Source organism: Somniosus microcephalus, chromosome 22 (genome assembly GCF_052327205.1).
Source record: "Somniosus microcephalus isolate GS21.2 chromosome 22, FLI_Smic_1.0, whole genome shotgun sequence".
Taxonomy (NCBI): Eukaryota; Metazoa; Chordata; class Chondrichthyes; order Squaliformes; family Somniosidae; genus Somniosus; species Somniosus microcephalus.
The window spans coordinates 25,263,756-25,288,873 of NC_141008.1; the positions used below are offsets into that span (position 1 = coordinate 25,263,756).

Genomic DNA, 25,118 nt, shown 5'->3' on the forward strand with positions numbered 1-25,118 from the left:
CCCTGTGATGAAAAAGTCGTTGAGCAGCACGCCTGGGGAACCAAGGAAGGTTCGCATCTGTGGGGACTTTAAGGTAACAGTGAACCCGGTCCTTCACACCGTACAATATCCACTTCCGCGGATTGAAGATATTTTCACCTCGCTATCTGGAGGGAAACGCTTCACTAAGATTGATCTGGCCCAGGCGTATCTGCAAATGGAGGTAGAAGAAGCATCACAAAAATACCTCACAATCAACACCCATAAAGGTCTCTACCAATACAACCGGCTGGTATTCAGGGTAGCATCAGCTCCGGCTATTTGGCAGAGGGCAATTGAACAAGTCCTGCAAAGGATCCCAGGGACCCAGTGTTATTTGGACGACATCCTGGTCACGGGCAAAAATGACAGTGATCACCTTGCCAACCTGGAGCAGGTGCTCACTAGATTGCAGGAATATGGGCTCTGAGCTAACCGCCCCAAATGCGAGTTTTTTAGAAAACAGATCTCGTATTGTGGCCACGTTATCGATAAAGAGGGGTTACATAAGTCCCCAGAGAAGATTGAGGCAGTAGTCAAGGCTCCAGCACCGGAAAATGTGTCACAACTGAGGTCGTTCCTCGGGCTGGTAAACTACTACCATAAGTTCTTGCCAAATTTGTCTACAATACTACACCCACTGAACACCCTACTGCAAACTGGGGTGCCATGGAAGTGGAGTGACAAATGTAGACGAGCTTTCCAGAAGAGCAAAACACTAATCACATTGAAAGAGGTATTGGCCCATTACAACCCAGCATTACCAATTCGGTTGGCATGTGATGCGTCACCCTACGGCATTGGAGCGGTGCTGTCGCACAAATTCTCGGACGGCTCAGAGAGGCCAATAGCCTTTGCGTCACGATCACTAACCTCAGCCGAGCGTAACTACGCCCAGATTGACAGGGAGGCCCTCAGCCTAGTGTGGGGAGTGAAAAAGTTTAATCACTATCTGCACGGGCAGAAATTCACCTTGCTGACTGATCACAAGCCTCTTGTCTCCATTTTTAATCCGAAGAAGGGCGTTCCGGTGATGACTGCGCAACGACTACAAAGATGGTCACTTTTTCTAGGGGCGCACCACTATGAGATTGAATATAAGGGCACGAAACAACATGGAAATGCTGATGGGCTATCACGCCTGCCACTGCCTACTGCGGAGGAAGCACCAGCAGTGGATCCTGTCAAAATATTCGACTATAGTTGAATACCTACCGGTAACTAACGCTTGTATCGAAAAGGAAACCCGAAATGACCCGACACTGTCTCGGGTATATGATTTGACAGTGAAGGGATGGCCAGCACATGGCGACTCACTGTTGCCAGCATTCTCGACAAGGAGAGAACAGCTGTCAGTGTGCCGGGGGACCTTGATGTGTGGATCCCGAGTGGTAATTCCACCCAAGTTAAGGGATAGAGTGCTCAATGAGCTTCATGAGGGTCATCTGGGAGGGGTAAAAATGAAAAGCCTAGCCAGGGCTTATGTGTGGTGGCCGGGAATCGATAAACAAATCGAGGACCTAACCAAGAGCTGCTCAGGATGCCAAAGTCCAAAATGCACCACCACAGGCCCCTCTACACCCATGGGAGTGGCCCTCATCTCCATGGCAACGGGTGCATATTGATTTTGCTGGTCCATTCATGGACTCAATGTTTTTAATAGCCGTGGATGCGCATTCGAAATGGCCTGAGGTCATCAAAATGTCCTCCACCACCACGGAGAAAACTATTGCAGTCCTACGGACCATTTTTGCCAGGAATGGCTTGCCAGAACAGATTTGCTCCGACAACGGACCACAGTTTGTGTCCGAAGAGTTCCGGAGGTTCTTGAAAAAGAATGGGGTAAGGCATTACACATCCGCCCCGTATCATCCAGCCACAAATGGATTGGCTGAGAGGTTCGTACAAACCTTTAAGAAGGCAATAAAGGCTATGTACAATGACAACATTCCGCTGCAGCACAAGGTGGACAATTTCCTGTTCGCCTACCGGAATGCGACACATGCAGTCACCAACCAGGCCCAAGCCATGATGTTCTTTAACCGAAGGTTAAGATCTCGCCTGGATTTGCTCAGACCAAACGTACGAAGAGATGTTGAGAGTAAGCAATTCCAGCACATCCATGAGAAGCCAACAAGGAGCTTCAATGTAGGGCAACCAGTCTTGGCCCGCGACTACCGAACAGAAAAATGGCAGCCAGGAACGATATGCACACGGCAGGGGCCACTAATGTACACAGTGGACGTTGGGGAGAGCATCGTGAGACGCCATGCTGACCAGATCCTAGAGTCACAGGAACAAGTCAACCCCATGCCTCGCCCATACGTACCTGGTGATGAACCCGACGTACAGGTCGCATCTACCCCAGAAACAGTAGCATCAGAAGCTGATGAACCAACCGACGACAGGGGGCCAGAATCGCCTCCGCACCAAGAGCAAGACACTCGGGAAAGGCGCTATCCAGAAAGGATCAGGAGGCCTCCCCAAAGACTGAATATATAAATAGACTATTTTCAGCTAATGTTGCATGTTAAAAGTGTTAATTGTAATTAGTTTGATATTTAATTGTTAAATGAGTGTTATGGTACTTTTAATCTAAAAGGGGAGGAATTGTAATGTATATACCTTTAAGGGGGGAACTACTTTTTACAGCTCATGTATACTGTAGTACCGGCAGTGACCACACCTGTATATAGCACTGAGTAGTAATCTGTACAGGCAGTTCCAGTGTGAGCCACGTTTAGTAAACACCTGTTGTACCGTTTCTCCTGCAGTCTGTGTCTTATTATACACGGACACAACAAAAAGGAGACGGTTAGGGCCAGGAAACTGGAAACTGTTAAAGTGGTGGAGGGCGTTGGAAGAGTCGCGGATGTAGGTGGGAAGGGACTGGACAAGGGGAGAAAAAATGGAGTCGAGATAGGAAGAAATCAGTTCTGTGGGGCAAGAACAGGCTGAAACAATGGGTGAATAAAGATTTCAATGTTTGACAGCACATTAACAGAATCTTCACATGAACATTGGCTAAAACACACAAGTGCCTACCCTTGTGTGTTGTTAGTTGGTATGATTGCACTCGGATGAGGGTGAGTGTGAGGGGTGGTTAGTGAGATGGGGAAGTGATAATATAGATAGAGAGGGATGGGTGGAGATGCAAGGTAAGTTGGTGTAAGGATGTGCAGGAGTAGGGTAGGGAATACAGAGTGATGGGGATGTGATGAGTGGCACAGCAGGAGGAGGTTGAGTGTGGCCTTGCAGTAACATTTTGTGATCTACTGAGATCATCAAAAGGTTTGCGCCACTGCAGCCTGGTCGTCCTGACAACATCCCTGACTGTGCCCTCCTGTCCAATGTGCAACCAGGTTGCGTTGGTCACCTGGGGAGGTCTCTTCCGTCCATTGGAAGGGAAGAGAACCTTCCTGTTGTTAAGTCTGTGTGTTCTAGTTGTAATTACTAACACAGACTACAAGATTAAAGTTCAACAGATCTTTACTGGTTGGAGGTCAGGACTATACTAAATACAATATTACTACACAGTGCTTATATACCGGTGGTCACCACCGGTATTACGTATACAGCAGCCAGAGAAAGTAGTACATCTCTTAAGGTGGAACAGGCTTAAGTTCTCTTAAGGTGGAACAGGTTACATACACCACAATCCTCCCTTTTTAGCTTAACAGTCATATCCCCATTTAACATAACATAATAACATATATAACTTCAGGTATAAACAGTTCAAAGGTTCAGTCTCTCAGGAGGCCTTCTGATTCGGTTTGGATAACGCCTTTCAGTGGTCTCTGATTCCTGTTGCTGAGGTGACTCCTCTAGTTGGTCTCCCATGCATTGGGTGTTATCATCATCAGGTACATTCCCTGCCGAGGTAGATGCTTCAGGTTCATTAACGTCTTCCACAGTTGTCTCTGTCGCAACCATGGGTTCGACCCTTGCTCTCGATTCTACCACTTGATCCGCATGACGCCTTATCACATTGTTACCAATATCTACTGTGTACATCAGAGGTCCTTGTCTGGCCCGAATTGTTCCGGACTGCCATTTTTCGTTTCCATAGCCCCTTGCCAACACTGGTTGTCCTACGTCGAAACTTCGAGTGGTCTTGTTATTAATATGCCGGAACTGTTTGTTTTCCACTTCCCTCCGCACATTTGGTTTTAACAAGTCCAACCTGGACCGCAACCTCCTGTTATAAAACATCATGGCAGGACTTTGGTTAGTCACTGCATGAGCGGCGTTTCGATATGCCATTAGGAAATTGTCCACCTTGTGTTGTAGCGGAATCTGATCATCGTTCATGGCCTTTATTGCCTTTTTGAATGTTTGGACAAATCTCTCGGCCAACCCGTTTGTCGCCGGATGATATGGGGCAGAGGTATAATGTTTCACCCCATTCTTCTTTAAGAATTTTTGGAATTCTTCCGACACGAACTGTGGTCCGTTGTCCGAACAGATCTGTTCTGGCAATCCGTTCCTTGCGAATATTGTTCTTAACACCGCAATTGTCTTTTCTGAAGTAGTGGTATTCATCTTGATCACTTCTGGCCATTTGGAATGTGCGTCCACCGCAATTAGGAATATGGAGTCCATGAATGGACCAGCAAAGTCAATATGTACGCGTTGCCATGGGGCTGAAGGCCATTCCCATGGGTGTAGTGGTGCGATCGGAGGTGCATTTTGCGCTTTTTGGCACCCAGCGCAGCTTTTCGTCAACTCCTCTATCTGTTGGTCAATACCCGGCCACCATACATAAGCCTCAGCAAGACTTTTCATCTTAACTCCCCCCAGATGACATTCATGCAGTTCTTTTAGAACTCTTTCCCTTAACTTGGGAGGAATAATCACTCTTGTCCCGTACATCAAAGTACCATGGCAGACGGACAGCTGGTCTCGCCTTGCCGAGAATGCCGGTAACAGAGGATCACCACGTGTTGGCCATCCTTTCACTGTCACCTCGTAGGCTCTGGACAGTGTCGGGTCGTTCCTGGTTTCTCTTTCAATACTTGCATTGGTGACTGGTAAGCACTCGATGATGGTCGAATGAAATAACTCAACAGGGTCAACTTTCGTCGTTTCTTCTTCAGGTAGTGGCAGGCGCGACAGCCCATCAGCATTGCCATGCTGCTTCGTACCTTTGAATTCTATTTGATATTGATGTGCCCCTAGGAAAAGGGACCATCTCTGGAGACGCTGTGCTGTCATCACTGAAACACCCTTCTTAGGGTTAAAAATGGATACCAACGGCTGATGGTCTGTCAGAAGTGTGAATTTTTGGCCCTGCAGGTAATGATTAAACTTCTTCACTCCCCATACAAGGCTGAGAGCCTCCCTATCGATCTGCGCATAGTTGCGCTCAGCGGAGGTCAATGATCTGGATGCAAACGCGACTGGCCTTTCCGTGCCATTTGGCAACTTGTGTGAGAGTACTGCCCCAATACCATATGGAGAAGCATCACAAGCCAACCGAATAGGCAGTGTCGGGTTGAAGTGAGCCAACACTTCCTCTGAGGTGATTAATTCTTTGCTTTTGCGAAATGCCTTCTTACAGTTTTCGCTCCATTCCCATGGTACCCCCTTCTGTAAAAGAGCGTTTAGCGGGTGCAGTACCGTGGATACATTTGGTAGAAATTTATGGTAATAGTTAATCAATCCTAGAAACGACCTCAACTGAGAGACATTATCCGGAGCGGGAGCCTTTACAACTGCCTCTATCTTGTCAGGAGACTTATGAAGCCCCTCCCGGTCAATGACATGACCACAGTATGAGATCCGCTTCTGGAAGAACTCACATTTCTGCCGATTAACTCTCAGTCCATACTCTTTCAGTCTGTTGAGCACCAGTTCCAAGTTTGCGAGGTGTTCTTCATCACCATCACCTGTAATCAGAATATCGTCCAGGTAACATTGTCTGCCTGGAATTCCCTGTAATACCTGCTCCATGGCCCTCTGCCAAATTGCTGGAGCCGATGCCACTCCAAAAACCAGCCTATTGTACCGGTACAAACCTCGATGCGTGTTGATCGTGAGGTATTGGCGTGACTCTTCTTCAACCTCCATCTGCAAGTACACCTGCACCAGGTCTATCTTGGTGAAGTGTTTCCCACCAGACAACGAAGCAAAAATATCCTCAATCCGCGGAAGCGGATACTGCACCATGTGAAGCACCGGATTAACGGTGATTTTGAAATCTCCACAGATGCGAACCTTCCCTGGTTCTCCTGGCTTGTTGCTCGAAGGACGTTTCATAACGGGAACAATGGGCGTAGCCCACTCACTCCAATCTACCTTAGACAGTACACCTGAACGTTCTAGCGCTTCCAGTTCCGCTTCTACAGTAGGTCGTATTGCATAGGGTACCGGTCTGGCTTTAAAATTTTTTGGGTGTGTATGTTCATCAATCTTGATGTTTGCCGTAATTCCTCTCAGTGTTCCCAGTCCCTGCTGGAACACCTCTTTAGCATCATCCAATATTTTGGACAATCATTTAGGTTTGACATCTGTTTCCCCGGAATCTACCGTTAGTGCCTTCAAGGAGTGCCAGTCCATATTCATTTTCCTAATCCACTCCCATCCCAGTAGTGGTGGACCTCCTTCAGGTAGCACATATAAGTCCATTACTTGGCTTTCTTCGCCCTTGTGGACCACTTTTACCTCTATCTTTCCGATGGGGTACACTCTTTGCCCCGTGTACGTTTTCAATATAATCTCCGTATCCCGTAGGGGAATATGTTGGAATAACCTTTTGTAATCTTTCTTATTCATGACCGTCAATGCCGATCCAGTGTCCAATTCCATCTTTACTTGGACTCCTGCTATCTGAAGGGTGACCCAAATTGTCTGGAGATCTGCATCCTTACCAACATTGTGTACTCTTAAGCTACCCAGTTCATTACTGCTAGCGTCTGAATCTGACTTCTGTTCGGTCGAACTGTTCTTTGTCACCTTGTGTACCTTTATGTATTTTCCTTGCGGTGACTTTTTGTTGCTGGTCTTCTTTCCTGACCGGCATACTTTAGCTATGTGGCCGAGCCTGCCACACGTTCTGCATTCTTGGTTTTTAAACCAACACTGGTTCTGATCGTGCGTTGTCTTTCCACAACGATAACATTTTACAGTACTCAAACCCAATTTATTTGTACTGAGTTCCGGTGACCGTAGCTGCATTACTGCTGTGCCTCTCGCTGCGGCTTCGTGTGCTGCTGCCATAGTGACCGCTTTCTCAAGCGTCAGCTCATTCTCCTCGAGCAGTCGCTTTTGTGTATCTTCTTTTAATAAACCACACACAAATTTATCTCGTAGCGCCTCTGTCAGTCTCGTTCCAAACTGACAGTACTTTGCTAGCTTACGCAATTCCATTAAATATTCAGCATTGCTTTCATCCTTCAGCTGCCTTCTGCTGTAAAATTTAAATCGTTCCGCTAGCATCAGCGGCGTGTGGTTTAGATGATTTTTCAGGACAGTAACAATCTCCTCGAACGTCTTATCCACCGGTTCATCTGGTGATAAAAGGTGTTTCAATTGCCCGTATGTCTTCGCACCCATTAAGTTTAATAATGTTAGTGCTTTCTCTTCATCTGGGGTTTTATTTGCTTTACAATAATTTTGTATGCGTTCTACATACATGGCCCAATCTTCGATGTCGCTATCAAAGGTATTAATGTTCCCATGTTTAGGCATCATTGCAATTTAATTTATTTTTATTTTTATCCAAGATGGTGGCTTCCCGCTCTTGTCTTCGTCCTCCGCCTACAAAATGGCGGTTTTCCCGCGCTTGGCGGTCTTCACCCGTCCCCCGACGCTGTCTCCGCTTCACCGTGGCTCTCACGCCTTCAGTTGCCCCAGACGCTGCGCCTTTTTAGCCCGAATGCGGCCCGGCCCTTATCACCAGCCGCGATCGATGTCCCCGCGCTGCGCCTTTCGGCCCGAATGCGGCCCGGCCCTTATCTCCGGTCGCGATCGATCTCACCGCCCTTATTCCTCCGTCTTCCCTCCCCGTCTGTACAGCCAACGCGGCCGACTTTCTGGTCGCGTCGCTGCCCGGCTTACCCACCACCGAAGTAGAAAGAAGATAGCTGACAGCCGCTGATGGAGGCTTCGAGTTCAGGATGTCTTCTGCACTCTGGTTTCTCGATGTCTGCCGCGCGACGTGTCTTCCAGCAGGGTGATGAGGCTGGAAGCCTCTCTTCGACGTCCGTTCTGTGGACGAAGCCGCCATGGATATAAACTGCCGCAGAGTAAGAATCGGACTCGTCGCCACTGTTAAGTCTGTGTGTTCTAGTTGTAATTACTAACACAGACTACAAGATTAAAGTTCAACAGATCTTTACTGGTTGGAGGTCAGGACTATACTAAATACAATATTACTACACAGTGCTTATATACCGGTGGTCACCACCGGTATTACGTATACAGCAGCCAGAGAAAGTAGTACATCTCTTAAGGTGGAACAGGCTTAAGTTCTCTTAAGGTGGAACAGGTTACATACACCACACCTGTGTGCTGTGACTCCTTGGATAAGCATATGGAAGGAGTCATGGGAGAGCCTGGGTGCAGCCCTGCACCTTTGTGCTGTGATTGTCAGTGGTTGCAGCATCTCAATGCTGTAGAATACTGACAGCACAAATGTCAAAATCAATTTGCGCATGGTCCCTTTAAGGAAACTGGCTGATGACACGTCATCAAACCCGCTTCAGTTGGCCGGGAAACGCGCTGGCGGGCTTAACAAGCCCAATCAGGGGAAAGTGATGTCGGAGGCCGGGATGGAGCCAGCAGCGGGGCTGGGACCCGCCACGGACGTCGCCCACCACGGACCCGCCGAGGTAGGGAAAATCGTGGCCATAGACGTAGGACCTCATCCAATCCTCCATTCACCACAAAGGACATTTTTTTTAATTTTCAGGCCATTGGTGAGTTACAGCAGGAGAGATCTAGGTTGCAGCGGAGACTTGGGATTCATTTGTAAAGCACAGACCAGCTGGCATTCTCTGAGGTTTAGAGGATACTGAGTTCTGCTTCCAGCATGAGATGGGGCTGGTGATTTTCCCCCCTTGTTTGCTGAGTTGCCGTATTATTAAGAATAGCTGTGAGGGATGGTAATATTGATTTCCTCCTGCTGTATAACTCCAGCTGCACCTCATGGTCTGTTTCTGTGAGCCCTGGGGAACAGAGAACTGATTGGAACAAGTCTGCTGAGCTGTCAAGGTATGGATCAATTTTATTTATTTATTTCTTAGTATGCCTCTTACTCAATGGTAAGATTTGTTAACAGCAATGTGATTACATAGCCCCAAGCTTCAGAAGGCTGATATGAATTCCCCAGAAATACTGTGAACTAATACCAAGACTGTAATTGCCTTTTACATGAGTCATGTCAGTTTGAAATTGTTGAGTCCCTTTTTTTTTTAGGTTTTTCTCCCCTTTGCCTGTCTGCTTTTAAAACTTAGCTCCATGACTCCTGACTTCACATTTGTATAAGTTTGTGAGAACTGAATTGTTATTAGGGAGAGGAGAAGCACATTTACTGTTTACATGGTAGATGCTGCCACCTTCTCCATAGATAAAAGATCCGCAAGATTCTGCAAATCCACTGGCAGGATAGGCGCACTAACGTCGGTGTTCTCGCTCAGGCCAACATCCCCAGCATCGAAGCTTTGACCACGCTCAATGAGCTCCGATGGATGGGTCACATTGCCCGATACAAGACTCCCAAAACAGGCGCTCTACTCGGAGCTCCGGCACGGCAAGAGAGCCCCAGGTGGACTCAAGCCTCCTTGAAAAAGTGCAACATCCCCACTGACACCTGGGAATCCCTGGCCCAAGACCGCACAAAGTGGAGGAGAAGCATCCGGGAAGGCACCGAACACCTCGAGTCTCTTCACCGGGAGTAAGTGGAAGCCAAGCGCAGGCAGCGCACGTCAACCCAAGCACCCCACCCACCCGCCCCTTCAACCACCGTCTGCTCCACCTGTGACAGAGACTGTAGGTCCCGTATTGGACTAATCAGTCACCTGCAAACTCATTTTTAAGGTGGAAGCAAGTCATCCTCGGTTCCGAGGGACTGCCTAAGAAGAAGATAAAAGATTAAAGCATCCCCATCATGTGACTGCAGAGCTCCTAATCAGACCCTGGAGCACATCATCGAACACTGCCCTCAGAGGAAATTCGCAGGCAGCCTACAAGATATCCATGCTGTTACACCGGAAGCCTGGATATCTAACTTAGATATTGAAATTTAATTTGTTTTTTGCTACTACCATACGAAAGAAGAAGTCGGCTCCCATTATAGCTATCCTACTTTCTGTAGATTAAGGTTTTGATATAAATGGAGTTAATTGCTCAATAGATCTAGAAATCTCTATGGGGAAGTGTGTAGTATGGTAGGTTAGAATACAGTACAATGTTATTATCTATGAGATTACTCAGACTGATGGGATGAAAGTAGCCTCTTCCTCTGTTGTTTGTAAGATCTATGTGTAAAATGAGTTTGAGCAATCTCAATCAAGTGGATAGGATTGCAGAGGGCAAAACTGCCAATAACAAAACACTAATTAGCATTAAATTGACTGTATCACTCAAGCTGTTTTTATGTTGTTGTTTATGACATTGGAGGAGTGTAGAGGAGTGGTGTTCATGCAGAGAACTGACATTGATCAATCACTTCAGCTTCATGGTTTAGATCATCTCAGCCCCTGGATATGTCAAATTCCTGCACTGTGTTAATCTTTAAAAACAGGCAGCAGACTGTTCCCTTTTTAAAAATCATAATCGCATCAAACAGCACCCCTAAATCTTTGTCCTATCCCATTTACTTTCTGTGTAAATTTAAAAGGATCAAACAAAGTGCCTAGTGTTTAGGGAAAATGCTAGAGTCTATTATAAAGGGTGTGATATGACACTTAGAAAATATCAACGGGATTAGACAAAGTCAACATGGATTTATGAAAGGGAAATCGTGTTTGACAAACCTACTGAGTTTTTTGAGGATGTAACTGATAGAATAGATAAGGGAGAACCAGTGGATGTGATGTATTTGGATTTTCAGAAGGCCTTTGATAAAGTCCCACCTAAGAGGTTAGTGTGCAAAATTAAAGCACATGGGATTAGAGGTAATATACTGACATGGATTGAAAATTGGTTAAGACAGGAAACAGAGAGTAGGAATAAATGGGTCTTTTTCGGGGTGGCAGGCGGTGACTAGTGGGATACCGCAGGGATCAGTGCGTGGGCCCCAGCTATTCACAATATATTAATGATTTGAATGAGGGAACCAAATGTACTATTTCCAAGTTTGCTGACGACACGAAACTAGGTGGGTTGTGAGTAGGATGCAAAGAGGCTTCTAAGCGATTTAGACAAGTTGAGTGAGTGGGCAAATACATGGCAGATGCAGTATAACGTGGATAAATGTGAAGTTATCCACTTCGGTAGGAAAAACAGAAAGGTAGAGTATTATTTAAATGGTACTAGATTGGGAAATGTTGATGTACAGAGGGACCTGGGTGTCCTTGTATACCAGTCACTGAAAGCAAACATGCAGGTGCAGCAAGCAGTTAGGAAGGCAAATGGTATGTTGGCCTTCACTGCAAGAGGATTTGAGTACAGGAGCAAGGATGTCTTACTACAGTTATAAAGGGCCTTGGTGAGACCACACCTGGAGTACCGTGTGCAGTTTTGGTCTCCTTACCTAAGAAAGGATATACTTGCCATAGAGGGAGTGCAGCGAAGGTTCACCAGACTGATTCCTGGGATGGCAGGACTGTCGTATGAGGAGAGATTGGGTCAACTAGGCCTGTATTCACTAGAGTTTAGAAGAATGAGAGGGGATCTCTTTGAAACGTAAAAAATTCTGACAGGGATAGGCAGACTGGATGCAGGGAGGATGTTTCCCCTGGCTGGGGGCTCTAGAACGAGGGGGTCACAGTCTCAGGATACGGGGTAGGACATTTAGGACTGAGATGAAGAGAAATTTCTTCACTCAGAGGGTGGTGAACCTGTGGAATTCTCTACCACAGAAGGTTGTGGAGGCCAAGTCACTGAATATATTTAAGAAGTAGATAGATTTCTAGACACAAAAGGCATCAAGGGGTATGGGGAGAGAGCAGGAATATGGTATTGAGATAGTGGATCAGCCATAATCATATTGAATGGTGGAGCAGGCTCAAAGAGCTGAATGGCTTACTCCTGGTCCTATTTTTCTATGTTTCTAACAGTGTGAGCTGCCTTGCTCTGGATACTGTAAAGGACAATCCCCACTTTAGGCTCAGGTCTCACAGTACAGAATGACTTTCATTTCATTTCATTTCATTTCTATAGCACCATTCACAACCCAAAGCACTTTACAGCCAATTACATACTTTAAAATGTAGCAAACACATGCAGCAAGCTCCCACAAACAGCAATAAATATTGGCCAGGACACCGGAGATAACTCCTCTGCTCTTCTTCAAAATAGTGCTATGGGATCTTTTACGTTCACCTGAGAGAGCAGACAGTCTCATCCGAAAGACGTCACCTCTGACAGTGCAGCACTCCCTCAGCACTGCACTGCAGTGTCAGCCTAGGTTTTTGTGCTCAAGTCTCTGGAGTGGGACTTGAACCCACAACCTTCTGACTCAGAGGTGAGGGTGCTAACAACTGAGCCACAGCTGACACACAGGTTGTCCATAGAGCAGCCAAAGTACTGGTCAAAAATTGCTCTGAACTGAGAGGGTCTCTTCCCATTTACAACAACAGCGTCAAGGACAGGTGACTTCTAACAGGATTGCTGGAAACAAGGTTTGTGTAAATGGACAGGGATCAGCCACCCTGATGTCACTTTTTGTACCAAAATGAAAGGTAAGAAAATTAGTTGCTTAGCCACTGCCCAGGTTGCACTTTAATCAACAAGGACATTTAACGCAAAGCATCCTTCCCCAGCCTCCATTACCCTCCCCCCGACCCATGGCCTTCACTTATCAAAAAAGCCTGATCTTGGCTCACTCTTCACCACACCGGCTTGATGTTAATGAGGTGTAAGGCTCAATATCAGGGGCTCCTCGAACCTCACCATTTAGGCACAGGGATCATACTCTGCACTCTCTACGCACCCAAAAATGGATGCATCCAGACTTCTAGACCCATAACGTTCACAGACCATGTATAACTTTTCACCTCGTGAATTCTACCAACTTATTTAATCTCTTGAGAGAGGTGGACAACCACAAGCAAAACTTCCAACATTACATTGTGAAATCTCTCCCCGACTCCCAAGATAACTTAACAATACTACAGTTATATCAATCAAACATTACAGCACTCATTATTTAAACCTGCCCAGTTCCATTTCCCAGATGCCACATCTAGGATTTCAGCAGGACAACATAGGCCAGTCACGCTTTTACTGTCATCAAAGCTGTTGCTAATATATTCTGGTCTTCGGCCAGTGAATTAGTGTTAATTTACATTTGCATCATCAGAATGGCAGCATTTAAGAAATAAACAGCAACCTCTGCTCACTGAGTTGTGACTCAGATGGTAGCCTGTCTTACCTTATGATTCCAACTGTGCATAACTTGAAAAAGAGCTTTAGCCACTAACTATGCTGAAAGTCAACTTGTCAAAGAATTGCAATGTTTCCAGGGGCATTGTCTACCAGTCAGGGGGCTTTTGGGGTGATCATCTAATTTTCTGGCTGTACATAATTTTAATAGGTGGCTTTCATTTGCACTAATGGTGTTGGGAGAGCTGCACCGCTATTGCATTCTCTTGCTTTCTCTCACTCTACAGTGATAGAAAGTAAGAGAACATGGGAAATTAACAGTATAGTCCATGGGGAAGTGAGATTGGGATCCAGAGGTGGTGGTTGCAGAAGATTGTAACCTCATGTATAAGATTTCTGCTAAATCTGGAAGTGGTGAGAGTCTTGGTTTACTGCTCCAAGGCCCAAAGCCTTGAAGGTTTTGTGTGGTGTCTAACTGTGCTATCTGATAAATTTATTTGAACAGATTTATGGTTATGATGATGTGGTGACACCATCACATGAATGAAACCTTATGCATGTTGTAAAGCACAAAAACACAAAAGAAACATTAGTATTGACAGTGCCACTTATAACATAATGGAATGTTTGGAAGTTAAAAAAATAAATATGTACAATTTTCAGAAGCAATAACTTACTGATATTGTTTCTTTTAAATTATTGGATGCCTTGGAATTGGATAATGGCCCAGAAATTCGGGTCTCCACGGGTGAGTACGCACGGTGTACTCACCCGTAAGCCCAATGGAAGTGCCAGTTTCCTGCATGCACTGCGCATGCGTGGGAAACCGGCACTTCCGTTCTCCTGAAAGAAGGGGTTCAGATGTCGAACGCGCGCGCAGGAGAGGCTGCGCGTGCGCATCGAACTTATGTTTTTTTTGCAGGTTTTCCCGGGAGGGCAAGTCTCCAGGAGTTACACATGTAAAAAGCAGTCGCAAGGCCTGCTTTTTACAAGGTAAGTGGTGAATTAATTAAAATTAAAACATTTTTTCCCACAGGTTTATTATTTTTAAATACTTTAAAGAAAGGTAAGTTTATTTTTAGCCCCGTTAGAAAATAAAATTATTTTTTTCAAAAATGTAAATTATTGTTTAAAAGTTATTTCATGTAATTTATAGTGTATTTAAAAAATGTGATATTTAAAAAAATTTATTTGAAGATTTAGTGATGTTTTGGGGCTGATAGTATTTGTAAATTTGACAGCCCTTCCTGTCAAACTTATGAATGAAGCATTCCCTGCTCTGATTGGCTCCCCATGGCCCACGTGATCCCAGGGGACGCATCGAACTAACTGCGCCCCTGGGATACGCAAGCACTGCGCGCCGGCAGTTGGAGGAGGCCCAGGATTGCAATTCCACGGGGGCCCACAGCACAATGGCTGGCGCGCAAGGTAAGTGCAGGTCGGGGGCTTACACCCACGGGAAGCCCTCGACCCGAATTTCTGGGCCAATGTATTTTAATGTCTCCAACGCATGAGTGATAACAGTCTGGACAGTGGGGTGGGAAAGAGAAGAATAGGAGATTTGTAAAAACACTCGGCATGCTCATAGGTCTAGCAAAAGTTCTATGTCTTCCAATCTCTGTGTATCACACGATAGATATGCTATTTGGCCCTTTCCCCTGAAAAGGCAGAACAAATTTCAACAGTACAAGGAACACTATGTCACTATACCATTCACCAATAAAGCTTAACTTCAAAACCGTGCAAAAACTCACCATGGAGAGTGGTACAATAGCACGGATGTCCTTTTGGATCACCGTCAATTCTGTCACCACCTTGTCCGAATCTGGAGGAGGATTTTTTCCACGGTAGTCAACATGCCACATAATACGTCTTGTCACTGACTGGCTGGTAAAATTTTCCATCTCAAAGTTCAATTGAATGATTTCGTTGGGCTGAACACTTTCACTGCTAAGAAATTAGAAGGGGAACACAATCAACTATATTTTAAGATTTTGAATTTAAACAGCTTAAAACAGTTTTAAGAGTATGAACTCTTCAATTTATTTACATATACTTGACTTTCTTCTGAGCCTAGCAGAAACAGTGCCCAGAAATCTTGCTGTACTCTCAAGGCTCACTGCAAAGTTTTGTACTCTAATCAATTCTTTCCCTGGACCTCAAAACTATGGAATCGAAATTCCTCTAGTCCTCCTTTCCTCGTAATAATATATATAGTTTTAAAATCCAAGCTTAGCATCAACTAACCACTACTTCCTGATTTACCCAGTCTTAAACCCTCTGTCTAAATTGTCAATAATAATATTCATTCATAATAATTAGTGCTACAACTACTAAAGTCTACACTACAATAGAATGCATATTATCATTTTTCCCCTGCTCAACACATACCCAATTTACTGTCAAGCTGGTGTCAGAACAAATCCAGCATTTACATTGCTTCAACATAAGTTGGCAGCATAAACTCTGCCAAACTGCACACTCAAATCTCATACCAACATTATTGTCGGAGTTCAGAAATACCGCAGTGATACCTTGGATCCTGACATCCCTTAAATGAGATCGGCCAATTGGATGGTTAGGCAATTCAGCATTAAGAAAAGGCTATAGCAGATGCTTCAGTGTACACAATACGCTTTGACAAGAAAAGGGAATGAATGTGATTTAATTCATATATATATATATTTCATGCTTAACGTGTTTTGAAAACTATTGAAAAAATCCTTAAAATGAAATGTTTGAAAATCTAAGAATTCATCATCCAATTAAAGTTACATGAAATTAAACATAAAATTAAGTTGTTTCAAAATAAAATATATCTTATATATATATATAAAGCGGTTGGTTGGTTTGTCTGTCTGTCTGTCCGCTATACACTCAAAAGTTATAGAGCGTACCTGCACGCATGTTATATCAAAAGAAAGCTTATCATTAGGGGAGTCTAATAGGCATATTTACTTTTTGGTCAGACAAAAATTGTTCAGACACTATACAAAAAACGTTCAAAAAATGGCAACATTCCGCTCATTAGCGTTGAGTGACGGGATGGTTGACCAATCGTACAGGGGATTAACCTGATGGTTGACCAATCGGTGCATCACAGGGGGCGTTTCATTGCGTGTGTGGGCGGGCCCAATCCTTCTGAGCTGAGGTGAGTGGCCGCCATCTTGATTCCTAACTCTTGATTTATTTTTCCCACTTTCTGTGTGTTTATTTTGAAATATAGATTTCCAGCAAAAAAAAAAGTTGGTTTTAAAAGAAAAAAAAATCCTTTTGCAAAGGGGACTCGGGCTTTCCCCCCCTCGGCGGTGGATGAGTTGCCTGCAGGCCTCAGGCTCTCCTCGCCAGCCATGCCCGAGCTAGGCACTGCCCGCCCCGCGATCGCCGCCATCTTGGTAAAGGCTGGCGGGGCGGGAGACAGCGCGCGCGTGAACGTCGGCAGCGGCACGGAGCGCGACCTGAGCTAAGGTGAGTCCGGCCAGGCCTCAAGCGCTAGGCCGCGCACCGGCCGGCCCTGAGGCGCTGATCCGCGCATGGGGGCTTCGGGTCACCGCATCCGGGCTCTGAGGAAAGGGAGAGAGAGAGGGGGGGGGGGGGGAGGGAGAGAGAGAGAGGAAATCAGGGAGAGGAAAGGGGGAGGGAGGGGGAGGAGAGGGGGAGGGAGAGGAGCGGGGGAGGGAGGGAGGGAGAGGAGAGGGGGAGGGAGGGAGGGGGAGGGAGAGGGGGAGTGAGGGAGGGAGAGGAGAGGGGGAGAGAGGGAGAGGAGAGGGGGAGGGAGAGGAGAGGGGGAGGGAGGGAGAGGAGAGGGGGTAGGGAGGGAGAGGAGAGGGGGAGGGAGGGAGAGGAGAGGGGGAGGGAGGGAGAGGAGAGGGGGAGGGAGGGAGAGGAGAGGGGGAGGGAGGGAGGGAGAGAGAGCGGGGAGGGAGAGAGAGGGGGAGGGAGAAGAGAGGGGGAGGGAGGGAGAGGAAAGGGGGAGGGGGGAGGGAGGGAGAGGAGAGGGGGGAGGGAGGGAGAGGAGAGGGGGAGGGAGGGAGAGGAGAGGGGGAGGGAGGGAGAGGAGAGGGAGGGAGAGGAGAGGGGGAGGGAGGGAGAGGAGAGGGGGCGGGAGGGAGAGTAGAGGGGGAGGGAGGGAGAGGAGAGGGGGAGGGAGGGAGAGGAGGGGGGAGGGAGGGAGAGGAGGGGGGAGGGAGGGAGAGGAGAGGGGGAGGGAGGGAGAGGAGAGGGGGAGGGAGGGAGAGGAGAGGGGGAGGGAGGGAGGGAGAGGAGAGGGGAGGGAGGGAGAGGAGAGGGGAGGGAGGGAGAGGAGAGGAGGAGGGAGGGAGAGGAGAGGGGGAGGGAGAGAGGGAGAGAGAGTAAAGCGGGGAGGGAGAGAGAGCGGGGAGGGAGAGAGAGCGGGGAGGGAGAGAGAGCGGGGAGGGAGAGAGAGCGGGGAGGGAGAGAGAGCGGGGAGGGAGAGAGAGGAGAGGGGGAGGGAGGGAGAGGAGAGGGAGGGAGAGGAGAGGGGGAGGGAGGGAGAGGAGAGGGGGAGGGAGGGAGAGTAGAGGGGGAGGGAGGGAGAGGAGAGGGGGAGGGAGGGAGAGGAGAGGGGGGAGGAGGGAGAGGAGAGGGGGAGGGAGAGAGGGAGAGAGAGTAAAGTGGGGAGGGAGAGAGAGCGGGGAGGGAGAGAGAGCGGGGAGGGAGAGAGAGCGGGGAGGGAGAGAGAGGAGAGGGGGAGGGGAGGGAGAGGAGAGGGGGAGGGAGAGGAGAGGGGGAGGGAGGGAGAGGAGAGGGGGAGGGAGGGAGAGTAGAGGGGGAGGGAGGGAGAGGAGAGGTGGAGGGAGGGAGAGGAGAGGGGTAGGGAGGGAGAGGAGAGGGGGAGGGAGGGAGAGGAGAGGGGGAGGGAGGGAGAGGAGAGGGGGAGGGAGGGAGAGGGAGAGGGGGAGGGAGAGAGAGTAAAGCGGGGAGGGAGAGAGAGTGGGGAGGGAGAGACAGCGGGGAGGGAGAGAGAGGGGGGAGGGAGAAGAGAGGGGGAGGGAGGGAGAGGATGAGGGGGAGGGAGGGAGAGGAGAGGGGGAGGGAGGGAGAGGGAGGGAGAGGAGAGGGGGAGGGGGAGGGAGGGGAGAGGAGGAGGGGGAGGGAGGGAGAGGAGAGGGGGGAGGGAGGGGGAGGGAGGGAGAGTAGAGGGGGAGGGAGGGAGAGGAGAGGGGAGGGAGAGGAGAGGGGGAGGAGAGGGGGAGGGGAGAGGAGGGGAGGGAGAGAGGGAGAGAAAGTAAAGCAGGGGGGAGGGAGAGAGAGCGGGGAGGGAGAGAGAGGGGGAGGGAGGGGAGGAGATAGAGGGGGGGAGAGGGGGGGGGAGGGTGAGGAGAGGGGGAGGGAGAGGAGAGGGGGTAGGGAGAGGAGAGGGGGAGGGAGAGGAGAAGGGGAGGGAGAGGAGAGGGGGAGGGAGGGAGAGGGAGGGAGAGGAGAGCGGCAGGGAGGGTGAGGAGAGGGGCAGGGAGGGTGAGGAGAGGGAGGGAGAGAGAGTAAAGCAGGGAGAGACAGGGGGTAAGAGAGAGTGAGGGAGGGAAAGAGTGATGGGGTGGGAGAGGGAGGGAGAGCTTGCCTTCTTCCTTCCTTCCTTCCTTTGCAGGGGTCCATCGGGCCAGGCCTGAGGCGCTCCTTCCCCCCCTCTCTCTCCAGGCTAATCCCGAACTAAATCCAGCAGTCTCTCTCTCTCTTTTCCCCCCCCCCATCTCTCTCTTCTCCCCCCAGTCTCTCTCTCTCTCTCTCTTCCCCCCGTCTCTCTCTTCCCCCCATCTCTCTCTTCTCCCCCCGTCTCTCTCTTTTCCCCCAGTCTCTCTCTCTCACTCCCCGTCTCTCTCTCTCTCTCTCTCTCTTCCCCCCAGTCTCTCTCTCTTTCTCTCTCTTCCCCCCAGTCTCTCTCTCTTTCTCTCTCTTCCCCCAGTCTCTCTCTTCTCCCCCCAGTCTCTCTCTCTCTTCCAACAACAACATGCCCTCAAAAAACCCTCGGCACCGCCGGGCCCTCCAGCTAGTATTTTTATATAATTGCAAAGTTCATACCAACAACAAAGTCAAAAATAAATTCAATTCTTACATAGAATTACCTGTACATAGAATCTACAGCATAGAAACAGGCCAATTGTCCCAACTGGTCTATGCAGGTGTTTATACTCCACATGAGCTTCCTGCCACTATAATTACCTCTTTCTTCCCTACCCCATTTCTCTCTATTTACTTCTCCTTCATGTATGCATCAAGCCTCCCCTTAAATCCAACAATGCTGTCTGCTTTAACCACACCATGTGGCAGCGAGTTCTACATTCTCACCACTCTGAGTAAAGAAATTCCTTCTGAATTTTTCATTTAATATGTTGGCAGCTATCATATTTGTTTAGTTCACATTCACCCTATCGATCCCCTTATAACTTTAATAACCTCTATCAAGTCTTCTCTTTTCCAGAGAAATGAGCTCCAGCCTGCTCAATCTTTCCCGATAGTTGCATTCTCTTAATTCTGGTAACATCCTTGTAAATCTTTTCTGCACTTTTTCCAGTGCTTCAATATCCTTCCTGTAGTATGGATACCTGAACTGCGCACAGTACTGCAAGTATGGTGTAATCAAGGTTCTAAAGAAATAGCATTACCTCCATGCTTTTGTATTCTATTCCTCTAGAAATTAACCCCCAGTCTTTGTTTGCACTAATCAACTTATCAACCTATATTGCTACTTTTAATGATTTATGTATCTCTATTCCTAGATCTCTTTGCCCCTCTACCCTATTTAGTTTCTTACCTTCCAAGGAATAAGTAGCCTCCCTTTTCCTCCAGTAAAATGAACCACTTCACACTTCACTATATTGAATTTCAATGGCCATTCATCTACCCACTCTGCAAGCCTGTTTATATCTTCCTGTATTATGGTGCAGTCTTTCACGTGATTAGCTATATCCCCCATTTGGGGATAATTTTGACACTATGGGCTCGATTTTCAGTGTGCCGTAGAGTCGGGTTTGGAGGCGTGCGGGGGAGTTAAATTCCCGAAATCGGGGGTTCCGACCCCATCCCGCCTCCATGACAATTTCAAAGGAGGCGAGTACCCACCCCGCACTGGGACCCGCCTACCCGAGGCGGGAAGGGATTAGTGCCAATTAACTGCCTGTTAACAGGTAGTTAACAGGCAGCTTTTAGCCTAATCCCTATTTTTAAGCTTGAACTGTGGGATTCCTGACGGCTCCAAACCACGCCAAGTTGGAGGAGTTGGGCCGTCGGGTTGAAGGGCTTGGAGGGGTCGAGATGTCGGTGTTCAGGTGAGTGATGTGTGCATTGAGTGCAAAGGTAAGTGTGTTTGGTGTGTCTAAAGTGATTAAATAAGTTTTACATACATTTTCTTACCTTTTCAGCCTTCCTTCCTTTAGGTTCACCGACACAGAAAGCAGAATGGCTGCGATGTCAAAAGTGACAGCCTGCAGCTTTCTGTGCAGGAGAGATTTCTAACTGAGTCTGTGGAGAAGGACTCATGTTAGAAGTAAGACTGTCAGTGTTTGACAGCTTCAAACAGCTGTGAAACACTGATATTTCATCTGTCAAAAGCTCTTGACATATAAAATTTCAGTCTGTGACGTCACCTGTTGCCGGGTGGCCCTTAATTGGCCTGCTGAGCCCGCTCGGCGGGCTCAACAAGGTCGATCAAGTTAAAATCGCGTGGATTGGCCGCATCTCGATGGAGGCGGGACTACAACCCCGAAAGTTGTAGTCCCGCCTCCAACCTGACTCCTGAATGAAAATCCAGCCCTATACCTCCAATTCCTGAGTCAAAATCATTTAAGTATACGGTGAACAACAGTGGTCCCAGCACGGATCCCTGCAGGGTACCACTTATCACTTTTGGCAGTCCGAGAAACCACTGTAACTCCTACCCACTATTTTCTGTTTTATATTCATCTTGCAATCCATTTGGCTATCCAACCCTTGACACCACATGCCCTGGCCTTTGTCTTGAGACTCTTACGTGGCACCTTGTTGAAGACCTTCTGAAAGTCTGTGTATAGCACTTCAATTGCATTGCCTTTGTCTACTATTTCTCTTACTTCTTCAAAAAATTCAGTAAGGTTTGTTAAACATGACCTTCCTTTTAGAAATTTATGTTGACTACTTTTATTATATTCTGTCTCTAGATGTTTTGTTATCTGATCTTTTAGCAAATATTCTAGTATCTTTCCTACCGCTGACATTAAGCTAACTGGTTAGTAGTTCTCTGGCTTACTTCTATCTCCCTTTTTGAAAATAGCAATTACATTTGCTGTCGGCCAATCCTCTGGCACTATTCCTTCTTATATTGGATTTTTATATATGGCTACTAGTGCCTCTGTTATCTCCTCCCTCGTTTCTTTGAATATCCACAGGTGCAATCCATCTGGACCCAGGCTCTGGTCCTCCTTACGTTTAGCTAGTTTGTTTAGTATCGCCTTTCTTTCGATTATAACTGTAGTGATATTCCTCTTCAGTTCTTCTAGTGTTATCATTTCCTCTTTGTTAGTCTCTTTAGTGAAAACTGAGGCAAAGTATCTAGTCAGTATCCCTGCCATTTTAGTATCGTTTCCTGAGTGTATCTCAGTCATCACTTGGTGGCCCTATTCCTATCTTAATTTTCATTTTGTTACTTATGTGCCTACAGAATACTTTACTATTTCTTTTTATATTATTTGATATTTTCATTTCATAATTCTCCTTTGCCTTCCCAATTGTCTTCAACTTTTTCCTAAGATCTTCATATTCCCTTTTGTTATTCTCTCCTTTATTATTTATGTACTTTGCGTATGCTTTTTTCTAAGATATAATTTAGTCCTCACCTCTTCATTTATCCATGGCCACCTCTTTATTTATCCATGAATACCATGCATGAATTCAGTTTTATTCTGATAAATTATTTAGCTGGATTTCTATCATATTTTGTTATGTTGCCCAATTTGAGTTGAGTTGTGAACACATGCAATGATTACAATGCAGGAAAGCAGGCGCCCAATTGGCACAATGCACTGGTGCATTAATCACAGAATCATAGAATGATACTGCACAGAAGGAGGCCATTTGGCCAATCGTGCCTGTGCCGGCTCTTTGGTAGAGCTATCCAATTAGTCCCACTCCTCATTGCCCTGTAAATGTTTTTCCCAATTCCCTTTTGAAAGTTACTATTGAATCTGCTTTCACTAGGTAGTGCATTCTAGATCACAACAACTTGCAGTGTAAAAAAATGTTTCCTCATGTCGCCTCTGGTTCTTCTGCCAATCACCTTAAATGTGTCCTCTGGCTCCTCCTTATTTACCATTAATGATTTTGAACATCTCTATTAAATCTCCTCTTACCCTTCTCTGCTCTAAGGAGAACAACCTCAGTATCTCCAGTCTCTCCACATAATTGAAGTCTCTCATACCTGATACCATTCGAGTAAATCTCTTCTGCACCCTCTCTAATGCCTTGACATCCTTCCTAAAGTGTGGTGAGATTTAGGTTCTTTCCAACAACTCTCTAAATAATTAAGCCTCAGTAAGTAGAACTTTCCTCAAATGAGGAAGGGAGAGCAAAGAAAAAATCATCTTGCAAAATATAGAATGGAGGGAGGGGGAAAATACAGGAACGGTAAACTGTGTTCCATTTACAATGTGACAAATATGGGTTTGCATTATATTTTGCCTCAGTGCAAAGAAAATAAGTCATTTCATAGCTGCCATCTCTTTTGAAGTGCACAAAAGGAAGAGGCAGAGGTACAGTTAATTTGGCACACTTCACTTTATTACACTTAGGTTGGCATGCCAAACATGATCACTGTGACAGAAATCAATGGCAATTATCTCATTAATATTTCTTGGGCTGCATTTTATGTTGTCAAATAGAATGGACAAGACTGTGCCTTGAGGTACAGTAGATTGGCTCTCATGTCAACAAACTAATAAAACATAGGCCGGAATTTTGCAGGGGGGGTGGGTGGGGTCAGTGGGCGCGATCGTTGGCAGGTGACCCTGCTGTGAACCTGCTGCCACGTGCCTTTCCCAATGCTGGGTCTGTCAAAGGTGAGCAGGCCCGACATGCAGCGGTGGGGTCCCAATTCAGATAATGAGTGGCTTGTGTAGAGTCACTTAAGAATGATTTTAAGCTTATCTTTTGCATTTGACAGCTTGCCCATGGGGTCCATGCTAGTCATGGACCACGTTTGTCAAGCTGAGGCGGGAGTTCAGTGGCCACTGAATCAGCTGTTGAGTTGACAGCTTCAAATGTAAAGTAAAAGCTCCCATCTTACAGAGATATCTTCCCTCAGCCACAAGCTGTTCCTCACTGGATTTCCACAACAGATTCACCATGCTGCAAGTCTTTACACAAGTCTCCATCCAGTCTGACATCGTTACCTCTCTCACCATTGACAGATCGCTTTTGTCATCTCAACTTCACCTGCCATCTGTTCCATCAACATGGGTGCCCTTTATACACTCTCACCTTGGTCCTCAGAATCCCTCCATGATCAGCCCCAACACCAACAGCACCAGGCACACCAGCAGCACCAACACCACCAATCTTCTTTACAATCAACTGATGCTGTACAGAAGAGGGCATCAGCAGCCGACCACATTGCTGCCTGGGAGGTCAGGGACAGCCTCACCATGGCCAGATTTACTTTACTTGACACTGTACACCCTGGCTGCCACGTGATGCGCCAGATTGGCACCACTCCACACCAACACCATAAAGCATCCCTACAATGCCTAAGCCATTCCTTTCACATTCATCAGCATTGCGGGGAGTACCGTTATGTCTCCGCATTCACTGCAACTCACTAAGCCACTTCCAAAGGTGCACACAAATCTGTCCAATAGTGCAAAGTGTTGAAAATAAAGGTTTCAATGTTTGACAGCACATTAACAGAAACTTTACATGAACATTGCATAAAACACCTAAGTGCCTACCCTTGTGTGTTGTTAGTTGGTATGATTGCACTAGGATGAGGGTGAATGTCAGGGGTGGCGAGTGAGATGGGGATGTGATAATAAAGATAGAGAGGGATGGGTGGAGGTGCAAGTTAAGTTGCTGTGAGTAAGGATGTGCAGGAGTAGGGTAGGGAAGGCATAGTGATGGAGATGTGATGAGAGGCATAGCAGGATGAGGTTGAGTGTGGCTTTGTTCTAACGTTTCGTGATCTACTGAGATCATTGAAACATTTGCGGCACTGCACTCAGGTCCTCCTGACCACATCCCTGCTTGTGCCCTCCTCTGCAATGTGCAACCAGGCTGTGTTGATCTCGTGGGGAGGTCACTTCCGCCCATGGGAAGGGAAGAGGACCTCCCTGTGTGCTGTGACACCATCTATAAGGATATGGAAGGAGTAATGGGAGAGCCTTGGTGCAGCCCTGTGCCTTTGTGCAGTCATGGTCATATGTTTGCAGCACCTCACTGCTGTGGAACACTGACAGCACAAATGTTAAAATTAATTTGGCCATGGTCCCTTTAAGGAAACCGGCTGATGACGTGTCATCAAATGACGTCATCAGACCCGCTTCCTTCAATTGGTTGGCAAACGCGCTGGATGGGCTTACCAAGTCCAATCAGGGGAAAATCATTTTGGACAGCTGGCTGGAGCCGGCAGC

General features: G+C 47.1%; 1 protein-coding gene across 1 annotated transcript in view; it reads right to left on the reverse strand.

Moving 5' to 3' along the window:
- tmem132e (transmembrane protein 132E) overlaps positions 1-25,118 on the reverse strand; it is a 1,606,823-nt gene that overhangs the window by 413,719 nt on the left and 1,167,986 nt on the right. Inside the window, exon 4 of the mRNA XM_085964335.1 lies at positions 15,261-15,456. Coding sequence (XP_085820461.1) covers positions 15,261-15,456 — 196 coding nt within the window. The remainder of the gene's footprint in view (positions 1-15,260; positions 15,457-25,118) is intronic.